We start from the raw sequence: 12488 nt of genomic DNA, 5'->3' as shown, positions 1-12488 counted from the left end.
AATATTATGAGACAGGGAGTATTTTATATGATGATGAGTCTTGTAACACTCTAATTTATTTACTTTATGGTTCATCGGTTCAAAAAGAGACAAATTTAATCAGGTTTGGTCAATTTTATTTTTACAAAGCTTAAAACTTGTTAGAATATTATAATATCATTAATTTAGAGTATCTTAAATTATTGTCTTATATTAAAATTGTGGTATTGAGTTGATAATTGGGAATGGTACAATTCTTGTTATTGAGTCAAACCAAAGTAATAGTACTGGATTGGTATTTTGAGATTTTCCTAAGCCTGTATAGCGTAGTGTGTCACGAGTTTTGATCAGATTAAACAAAGAAGCAGAAGTACAGGATGCATGCAACATAAAAACAATAAATAAAAGACCAATTTCTGTATCAAGTGAGAAAGAATATAGCATTATATCCATTATCAACCTATGTCACTAAATTTAGTCAAACTCATGTGATACAACAAGCAATAATATATTTCCAATATCATATACTACAGAATTATAATCATTCAAAATCCAAGCTAGAAAATCAAGCTAAGCTTTTGTTTCTAATTCCTATCACCGGGGTCCTTTTACAAACTTTTATCCCATCCAAAATAACTTAGTCAACATCCATAGCTTGCTCACTAGCAGTGCCACTGGACCACAGCTTTATGGTGCGATCATGGGAGACAGTAACTATATACCCACCATCTGTATAAAATAACAAGACATGCCAAAATCAGAACAGTACAAGCAAGAATAATATTGACACTAACCAACCATGCTAATTGCTAAGTAATGGACAAGTTACAGCATTATTGTATGAAGCATTTGTACTGTGTAACAAGAAACTTGTTAGTTAATATAAATGGCTCAATATATCATCCTCCCGGAGTTGCTCATAACAAAAAAACAGGTCCCAAGCCAAACAGGCGATGACACGGTACATATGTTCCTAATCTTGGCACATTTGCTGGTTCAATTTCTTCCTTTTGTAATGATAGTGTTTCTAAAACATTTTCAAGGTTTGCATTCTTCCTTTTGTAATGATAGTGTTTCTAAAACATTTTCAAGGTTTGCACCTCCATACAAAACTCTAGGTTCAAGCTTATATATGCCACATGGGGAGGTCATTTAATTTAAAATAAAATCACCAACTTTCAGCATTTGATGAAATATGAAAAGTAAATGAAAACCACCACTCTAGATTTCCTTTCAATTTGGCAAGGTCTCATCTAGGTTCAAAACAAGAAGGAAACTAGGTTTGCATTTTTTAGTTTCAAACAACTTTTTTTTGGGTTTTCACCACCCGTATCCGGTCCACTGGACCGTCTAATCTGGTTCGGGGATCAGTTCTGGCATCAAACAATTTTACATGGAAGTTTACATTGACAATTGTCATTGTGTGCACCTCATAAAAACTCTTTTCCGCACATCATCGGCTTTGTCAATTAATCATAACAAATTACTATGACATATCCGTTAACATTTCAGAAATCTAGACAACTTTTAATTGATCATTTACGATGAGGACAGAGCATAGGTGCTCTCAAACAGACACATCAACCACAACATGAAACAGTAACACAAATAAGCAAAATGGGTATTTCAATTAGAGTGATGGATATAGTCCCTCTATAAGATAAAAAAAAACTACCTCCAAGGACATCCAGAGAAGTAACTTTTGCTTCATGCCCTGATAGTGTCTTCACAGGCTTAAAGTCCCGGCCCGACCAAACCTGGAGTCAGCACATAAAATTAAGTATTCTGAAATGAAAATAAAATACAAAATAATCTTAATTTATTTACAAGAATACATTGTTATTTAAGATAGAAATAAATAGGAGGTAAACCTTAGCTGTCATGTCATATGATGCAGTTACCAAAAAGTAACCCTCTTGTGGCTCAAACTTTACTTGCGATATTAAATTAGAGTGAGCAGGAATGGTGTACAAGGATTTCTTCTTCCTCAAGTCCCAAATGCGACAAGTGTTATCTTCACCACCAGTGGCTAAATGATATCCATTAGGAGAAAAACTGATGCCAAGAACCTTAAAATGAAGTTCAATAATGGTCAACCTGTCAAAATTTGCATGTAAAAACAGATAGAAAGATATATAAAAGAGAAGGGGGGATCTTTGATATCTTACCGGTTTGACATGACCTTCTAGTGCAAGAACACTTCTCCCAGTTCGGAGGTCCCATACACGAGCCAGAGCATCTAGTCCACAAGACGCGGCTAACGATCCATCGTGATGAAAAGCTAAACCATATACACTTCTACTATGGCCTTCTTGAAGAAGCAACTCCTCTCCTGTTTCAACGTCCCATAATCTCCATGTCTTGTCAAAGCTAGCAGTGCCCAAGTACTTCCCTGATGGATGGAAGGCAATGCGTGCAAGACGGTCAAGATGACCCTCAAATGTTCTCAAAAGAGATCCTTGATCATTCCAATACTTTGCTGTCCGGTCGGCAGATGCAGTAGCTAAATGATTGTGCACAGGAGAATAAGCAACATCAGTAGCACGCTCGGTGTGCCCCTTGAAGGTAGAAACTTTTTTTACATTAGGCATGCTCCATAACTTGGAAGCTCCAGTTAGAGAACTAGAAAAGAAAAATGACATTAGAAGATTAGACTATAATGGTTTCACAAGGTACATAATAATAAGAATTAAACCTTAAGTTGCCCAGTTTGCAAAAAGGACATACCAAGTAGCAAGCCCTTTTCCATCCCGGGAGAACGAGCAACCAGTAAGTGGCCGATCATCTCCGATTTCACTGAATTCAAGATTCAAATTCGCAGCCTGCTTTAATGTCCAATCCATCTCCGCGTCCACATCTTCATCCGGATCATCTCTTCTTCTCTGGGTACGTTGAATACGCAATGCAGCCCTTACTAAAGAATATTTAGCAATATCAATCCTTGCATCGAGGAGAGACTTTGACCCTTCAGTGTAAAAAGGATACTGCACATCATCCTCAGCCTCATCTTTTGGAGCAAAAGTTGCGGCCTCTTCATCCTCAAGAGCTTTCGTTAGCTTTTCCAGCTGACCATCGGCATCCAGCTTTGCCATAATCATCCGCAACCTGTCCCGTCTCTCCATCTCCCTCTCGCCAAAGAGAGTAATCGGCTCACCAAGATGGCGAAGACGGGCCCTCACTGCCATGTCATTCGTGGGAACAGCAAGAGCAGCAGCACGTCTTCTCATCATGAGGTCTTGCATCGCTTTTTCCTGTCGCTCCCTCACCAGTCTACTCTCTTCTGATATCTCATACTCGCCTGTGCCCTTATTAATTCTGGTGTCTGCATCATCACCATCTGACTCAGAATCACTAGACCCAGCGTCTCCATTTTGTGGCACTGGTGGCTTAATAACCGGTGGCCGGACTGGGAGTGGTGCCAGCGGCCGGACAAGAGAGGAAGGAACCACAGGAATTGGAGCCAGAGGAGGCACGACAGGAGTAATAACTGGTGGAATAACAGGTTGAGTTGGCTGGGGCAAAGTTGGTTGAGCAGAAGATACAGGGTTTTGTTCCTGAACATCAGAGCCAGGTATAGATGATTCACCAGTAACATTCGATGTTGAATTTTCCATCTCCACTTCCATGATTCCTAGCCAATAAAAAATACAAGAAATTAAAGAAAAGTTGAAAATTTTATAAAATCAAACTGCTGTATTTTCAACTAATCAACATTAAAATCCAACTCCAGTCATGCATATGCACATAAAACCCACTAACAATAAGCTATAGTGCACTAATTAAAAACAAATTTTTTACAAGTAATTGTTAATTTGCAATATGTTGAAACAACCACAGTATAAAAGCGAAAAAAAATGCATAAAGGAATAGAAAACCCTAAGTAGCATTGTGAAAAATCCAACTAGATGTACATTCTATACTTAAATAAATGTTTTGAAAGAAGAATTCATGATAAATCACTTTACACGGTTAAAATAACAAATGAATGGATAAACTAAATTACTCTATGACTTGAGTTTGTAAGAGTCATCTACCATCACTTTTTGAAGCCGAAAATATAAACTTATAGTAATGGGATAAAATTCTTAGTCATACAACAGTTAGTATGCACCAATAACACCATTGGGAGAGGCTTATTACAAGTAATTTCAGAAAATTTGAAACAGAGAGTGAAGAACATTTATCAAACAGTTTATGGGCAAAACATAAAAGAAATAAAAAAATGAAAAAACCCAGCTCAAAGTTACTAGGTTCTTGTTTGTTGTTACTCCCTTACTCACTGAAATGATGAACCTTGAAAATCACTTGGTTATCTTTTCGCTAAATCTTCGGTCTTGCTCATGAGCCTCAATACATTGGGGAATTTCTTCTCTATTCTTCTTTTTCTCTCTTCAGTTAACTGAATCTAGTCTCTGTGTCGTGAAGATGAAAAAAACGACTACAAATCGTTTCTTTACTTTTTTTTCCCCTTCTCTACTGGGCTTTTAATTTGGGCCTGAATTAAAACAATAGTCTTACTCTAAATATTTTTAAATAATAATACTGCATTTCTCATAAATAGTATATCATTTTATAAATAATAATTATTTTAAATTATAAGTCAATCATTTCAATAAAACATTAATAATAGTTATTTTTATTTAATTCTTTATTATTTGTTTAAAACATTAATAATTATTTATTTATTTTCCACCTTTCTTTGAAATTTTCTTTTTAATATTGTTAACGAAGAAAATCTTATAAATTTGCTAATAATTTCACTTTTCATATAAAATTATATATATATATATATATATATATATATATATATATATATATATATATATATATATATGTATAAATATAACTCTATCTTTTATGTTTGTAATTATTTTTATTATATATTTTCAATAACTAAATATTTTTATTATTATATTATAATATTTTAAAATAAAAATAATTATAATAAACAGTTTTTTCACATTTCAAATTTATTACTTTACTTTTTAAGAAATGAGTCAATAAAAAAATTCGTTGAGGCTTATTATGTATACACAAAGACGAAAACAAATTAGTTAACACTAAAAAGGTCGAGTCTTGGGCAGTATAAGTCCAGGTCAAAAAATATTTGTTTTAATATGACTCAAAACATATTATCTAAATTCAACTTTATTTGGATTGTGGGCTATCTACCTTTAACATATCATTTTTTTCTTATTTTTTATTAAAAAAAAGTAAAATAAAAAATATATAATATTTATTACAAAAATAATGTATGAAGTATATCATTTTTAAATATTATGTTATTTAAAAAAATTATAAAATATAATACATCAATATCGAATATAAAATAAACTAATAGAAAACAAATAAGTTGTGAAATGAAACATTAATTAAATATTAATTAAATTAGATTAATATATAATATTTGAGATACAAATATGAAATAAAATAGAATAGATAAAATTTATTGAGGGAAGATAACTTGTTTTCGAGTGAGCTAAGCTAAATATTGTATTATTTTGAAGTTTGTAGTTATGTGGATAAAACATGTTACCCGTAATCCATAAGAGACTATACTAATGGAAATGTATACATTTATGAGAAAATGGGTGATGTATTAATAATGTAAAAATCAAATAATAACGATCATGCATCCTGTTAAATTTAGACTAAAAAATTTAAATTACTTGTATGATATGACAAAATGATATATTATTATTAAATGACAATGTCAAACTTTTTTTACAATATCAGAGTATCGTTGTTAAATCCTACATCTAGAAAGTATGGTGTAATTGTATAATATAGTGTCACAATATCATTTCTCTATAATTTTTTGGACGAGACTATAAAAAAGTTTGAAAAAATATAAACTTTAATTTTAAAACTCAAATTATATAATTTTTTGAGTTACTAAACCGAGTCATATAAAATAGGTTTTTTTTTTAGTTTGGTGATGCTGGTTATATAGAGTAACCCATTCTATTCGTTTCAATTAAGCCATATCACAAAAATTTCTGCATAAATTCTAAAATAGAATGTTTGACTTTAAAATAGCATGAAAAATTATATATTCATAATAAAATTATGAAACTCTCCGGTCTTAAAGATCATTAAATTCTCTTTCTAACGCAACTAACGACATCCCAAACGGACTTATGAAATTCAAGTTGCGTGTGATACAAAATGATCAACGCATGATAGAAACTGACTACGTCTCTGGTATAAAAACCAATAAAATGCAAATGTTATAGACACCCCAAACAGACTTATGAAACTCAAGTTACGCATGAAATAAGACGATCATTCCCCTTCCATGTCTATCTGTAATTTTATGCGATTTCTCCCTATTGAACATATTAGAAACTCGCTTATATCGCCTATTTGAGTTTCCGCCGTCCCAAAAACATACCAATAAACATAGCCTTTGAAAATTAAACATTCTAACTCCCGCCCTATTAAATAGATTTACAACTCATAGACAACTTCCATACACAAACAGGACAATAATATCAACAAGGCATCAACAAGGTTAAACAAGACATTAAGACCTATATGTAGTTACATGTCTCTACTATCCAGTTATTTTATTACTTGTCTTATCACTTTCATCTGTATTTTTATTTCGATTCATTGAGTCTCCTTCATAATTGCATTTCTTATGTTTAGCATGCATAAAACTTTGGTTAGATTTGATCTTGATCTAAATGCTCTTTGATCAATAACATATAATAGTAAAATGAAATCACCTTGTATTTTTTGACAAAATTTGATTCAAGATAAAATCTCCAAAAACTTTTGAAAATTTGAAAATTTGAGATTTTACAAGTTTGATTCGAACCAGACAGTTTTACACTGAATTTTTGATCCTGATCAAATTGGGCAATAGCTCAATTCAACAATTTGAACCTGATCAAATTTTTCACTTGATCTTGATCATTTTTCTGGGAACAAATTTTGTTTGATTTGATTCGAATCAAAATTTGTACATGATTCGAATCAATTTCAATTTTCACAAACCATGTTTGATTCAAATCAAACTTTCAACATGATCCAAGTCAAATTATTTTGCCTAAAAATCCTGCCAGTCCTGGGCTATTTGATTTGAATCACATTTTGTTCTTGATTCGAATCAGGAGGCTTATGATTCGAATCACGTATTCTCTGATCCGAATCAACAGATATATTTTTCAAAAAAAATTGGTATTTCTTTAATTTCACCTCATTTTTACTCATTTGATTCAAATCATTTTTTTCTTAATTTGAATCTAACTACCTTTTTCCAACCATTTTGTGTGCTTCATCTCAAGCACATATAAATTATTTTATGTCATCCTTCAAACAAAATATACATCATTCTGTTAAGATTTTTCAGTGTGATTTTGTGTGAAAACCAAGTTCCTCTATTTTGAGTGTTCAAAGTCTCGCGACAAATTTCTCACATGTTCACCTTCAATTGAGTTCAGATCTTGATAACATGAGTTCTGAGAATAATAAGGGAGCGCTTACTTGAAACTAACCGTTCTTGGAGATCTTGTTGAGTTTTCAGGTTGTTAGCATGAAAGGGGGATTGTCAATGGTGGTGACAAATTCCATTGAAAAGAAGTAGGTTCTTCTCTCCAACATTGCCTTAGTAGTAACTGTGTGGCAGGCTACAAATAAGGCAAATTTCTTCTCGGATCTTCAGACAATATTACTGCTTAAGGAATCGGTAGGATCAATGGGTTTATAGCTATACATGGAGGCTTGGAGCATAATTGGTGTTATTGGAAGGTCAAGAAACGCATTTGAGTAAAGATTACATATAAGAGTTTGGCAAGTTTGCTATATACAAGTCACGATCCAAATTAGGAGATTTGTTTTTTCAGTCGTATATTGTGGATTGGTGTTTGTATGAACTCTTAGAAATATTTATCAAATAACAAGGAACTATACAGGTTCAAATGGGAAACCATTAAATAGTGCACTTAGGCCAAGCGGGGTCGAACGCCGAAGCATTATAAATCTCAATATCATCTCTCTAACTCTACTCTTGCATTTATATTCATAGTGATTGCATGCTAGGTTCTTCAATTCCTTCGTATTATATCATCTTGTTCTTGATAGCGATTAATTACGTAAAGCTTAAGTTTTGTTGGAATTGGATAACTAGTCAAGCTAGTATTGTGATTGATAAATTTGAAAACAAATTGAAATTAGAATCCACATTGAATCAATTGTATACACTTCTTATGACTACACAACTTGAATCAATTCATACCAAATGTTTCATTATTTATAATCTTGGATATTTGTGAAATGAACTATGTTAGCTTGATCATAATCAATTGTATACTTTTCATTTTCGCTTCAAACCTTCCGCTTGCAACTCATTTTTGAAAACACTTTGATTTTAGAAAACGGAGGTTGTATTTTTTAATTAGGGTTTATTCACCTCTAGACCATTTTTTAATTTGTGAATATTTCGGAAAATAACGATCCTAAGGAGCTATAATAGAGCACCCGTTTTTAAAGACGAAAATTATACATATTGAAAATCAATCATGTATGTACACTTGTTATCGGTTGACAAAAATTTATGGGGTACCGTTACCGAGGGACCATATATTCCTAAAGGCGATAATGACGTTGTTAAACATTCAAAAGATTGGTCTGATGATGAAACCAAAAAGGCTTCATATGATTTGAAAGTGAGGAACAACAACAACAACAACAACAAAAATAATAACAACATCATCAACAACACCAACACCAACAACACCAACAACACCAACAACGACACCACCACCACTACCACCACCACCACCAATAACAACAACAACAACAATAACAACAATAACAACAATAACAACATCAACAACAACAACAAAAACAACAACATCAACATCAACAACAGCAACATCAATAACAACAACAACAACAACAAAATCAATAACAACAGAACCACCACCAACAACAACAACAACATCAACAACAACAACAACCTCAACAACAACAACAACAATAACAACATCAACAATAACAATAATAATAACAACAACAGTAACAAAAACACCAGCAACAACAACATCAATAGCAACAACAACAACAATAACAATAAAAACAACAATAATAGCAACGACAATAGCAACAACAACAACAACAATAAAAGAAATAACAACAACAATAAAAAAAGAAATAAAAACAACACCAACAACAACAGCAATAACAACAACAACAATAACAATAGCAACAACAACCGCAACAACAATAACAACAATACCAACAACAACAACAATATCAACAATATCAGCAATAACAACAAAAACAACAGTATCAGCAATAACAACAACAATAACAACAACAATAACAACAATAAAAACAACAATAACAAAGCCAACAACACCACCAACTATAACAATAACAACAACAACAATAGTAACAACAATAACAATAATAACAATAACAACAATAAAAACAACAATAACAACAGTAACAGTAACAGTAACAACACCATCAATAGTAACATCAATAACAACAACAACAAGGACACCAACAACAATAGCAATAGCAAAACAACAACATCAAAAGTAAAAAAAAAAAAATAACAACAACAATAACAACATCAAAAGCAGCAGCAACAACAAAATAAATATCAATAACAACAGCAATAACACTAACACCAACTACAACAATAACATTAAAAGTAAAAGAAATACCAACAACAACAATAATAATAGCCATAACAACAACAACATTATGAACAATAACAAAGACAACAACAACTACATCAATAACAAAAAAAAGCAACAATAACAACAATAATAGTAACATCAACAACAACAATAACAATAACAAAAACAAAAACAAAAACAACATCAACATCAACAACAACAACATCAACAACAACAACAAAAATAACAATAATAATAATAATAATAACAACAACAATGACAACAACAACAATAGCAACAACAACAATAACAAAACAAAACAACAACAACAAAAATAGCAACAACTACAACACCAACAAAAACAACAACATTAACAACAACAGAAACAACAATAACACCACTACCACCAATAATAATAACAATAACAACAAAACCAACAACAGAGCCGCCACCACCACCACCACCAATAATAACAGTAACAACAACAACAACAATAACAACAACAATAACAACAATAAAAATAAACAACAACAGAGCCAACACCACCACCACCACCACCAACAAGCACAATAAGAACAACAGTAACAATAACAATAACAGTAACAATAACAATAACAATAACAATAACAATAATAACAACAAAAACAACAACAACAACATCAACAGTAACAACAACATCAATAGTAACAACAACAAGGACAACAAAAACAATAGCAATAACAACAACAATGACAACAACAAAACAAAATCATCAAAAGCGAAAAAAATAGCAACAATATCAACAACTACAACATCATCAATAGCAATATCAAAAGCAGCAACAACAACTGCAACAACAACAATAAAAATAACACCAAAAACAATAACACCACCATCAACAATAACATTAAAAGCAAAAGAAACATCAGCAACAACAGCAACAATAGCCATACCAACAACAACACCATCAACAACAATAACAATAACAATAACAATAACATCAACAACAATAAAAACAACAACAACTACATCATCAACAACAAAAACAAAAGCAACAATAACAGTAACATCAACAATAATAATAATAACAATAATAACAACAAAATAACAATAACAACAAAAATAATAAAATAACAACAACAACAATAGCAACAACAACAACAAAACAAAACAACAATATCAGCAGTGACAAAAATAGCAACAACAACAACATTAGCAACATCAACATCATCAACTACACCAGAAGCAACAACATTAACAACAACAAAAACCATAATAAGAACAATAACAACAACAACAATAGCAATAACAATAACAACAACAACAATAGCCATAACAACAACAATAATAAAAACAACAAAAACAAAGCCAACAACACCACCACCACCACCACAAACAACAATAATAGTAACAACAACAACAATAACAAAAAAAAACAATAACAGTAACAACAATATCAATAGTAACAACAATAACAACAGAAACAACAACATGGATAACAATAACAATGGTAATAACAACAACAAACAACAACAACAACATCAAAAGCAAAAACAACAACAACAACTACAATAGCTACATCAAAAGCAACAACAACAACATCAATAACAATAACATCAATAACAACATCAACAACAACATCAATAACAATAACATCAATAACAACATCAAATATAATATCAATAACAACAACTACTACATCAACAACAACAGCAAAAGCAAAAGCAAAAACAACAATAACAGTAACATCAATAACAACAATAACAACAAAAACAACAGCAACAATAACAACAATAAGACAATAATAGTAATAACAATAATAATAACAACAATAGCAACAACGACAACAACAACATAAATAACAACAACATCAATAATAACAACAACAACAAACAACAAAACAATACAACAACATCAACAATGAGAAAAATAACAACAACATCATCATCAACAACAACAACAATAACTATAGCAACATCACCACCACCAACAACAACAAAAATAATAGCATTAACAACTGCAGCAACAACAATATTAGCAAGAGCAACATCAATAGTAATAATAGCAAGATCAATAGTAATATCGACAACAACAGTAATAGCAACAAAAAAATAACTATAGCAACATGAATATAACATCAATAACAACAATAGCAACAACAACAACATCAATAAGAACAACAACATCAATAGTAACAACAACAAGAGCAACATCATCAACAACAACAACTGAAAAAGCAAAAATAATAACAACAACCGCTACAACAACAACAACAATATCATCATCAACAACAACAACAATAATATCATTAACAACAACAACAACAATATCAACAATAACAATAACAATAACAATAACAACAACAATAATAACAAAAACAACAACAGCAAAGTCATAAACAACCAACACCAACAATAGCAACAACAACAACAGTTATAATAACAATAACAACAACAACAATAATAGTAACAACAACATCAATAGTAACATCAAAAATAATAGCAACAGTAACAACAACAAGAACAACAACAACAATAGCAATAACAATAACAATAGCAAAACAAAACAATAACATCAAAAGTGAAAAAAACAGCAACAGCAACAACAATAGCAACATAAACAACACCAATAGCAACACCGAAGAACAACAACAACTGCAACAACAACAGAAATATTAATAACAACAGCAACAATAACAACAATAACATTAAAAGCAAAAAAAAAATAGCAGCAACAACAACAACAACAACAACAATAATAGCCATAACAACAACAACATCATCAATAACAGCAACAACAACGACAACATCAACAAAAATAACACCAACACCAACAATAACATTAAAAGCAAAAGAAACAGCAACAACAACAACAATAATAGCCATAACAACAACA

At 31.3% G+C, this 12488-nt stretch overlaps 1 protein-coding gene across 4 annotated transcripts; it reads right to left on the bottom strand.

Moving 5' to 3' along the window:
* Nucleotides 1-405: 405 nt before the first annotated feature.
* Nucleotides 406-4430, bottom strand: LOC127098281 (U4/U6 small nuclear ribonucleoprotein PRP4-like protein). 4 transcript variants are annotated; one of them, XM_051036830.1, is made up of 6 exons: nucleotides 4273-4430; nucleotides 2707-3610; nucleotides 2148-2601; nucleotides 1851-2048; nucleotides 1655-1736; nucleotides 406-708 (listed from the first exon to the last, which is right to left on the bottom strand). In XM_051036830.1, exons 2-6 carry the CDS (start codon nucleotides 3603-3605, stop codon nucleotides 617-619), a joined length of 1725 nt encoding a protein of 574 aa, XP_050892787.1. In that variant the 5' UTR covers nucleotides 3606-3610; nucleotides 4273-4430; the 3' UTR covers nucleotides 406-616. The 4 variants fall into 4 exon arrangements, with proteins under 4 accessions (XP_050892787.1, XP_050892784.1, XP_050892786.1 ...); XM_051036827.1 differs by having other exon boundaries at nucleotides 4256-4425; XM_051036829.1 differs by having other exon boundaries at nucleotides 4260-4416.
* Between the last annotated feature and the right edge of the window lie 8058 nt (nucleotides 4431-12488).

Source organism: Lathyrus oleraceus, chromosome 6 (assembly GCF_024323335.1).
Source record: "Lathyrus oleraceus cultivar Zhongwan6 chromosome 6, CAAS_Psat_ZW6_1.0, whole genome shotgun sequence".
NCBI lineage: Eukaryota > Viridiplantae > Streptophyta > Magnoliopsida > Fabales > Fabaceae > Lathyrus > Lathyrus oleraceus.
The sequence above is the reverse complement of the archived record's forward strand: the minus strand, read 5'-3'. Positions and strand labels throughout refer to the sequence as shown.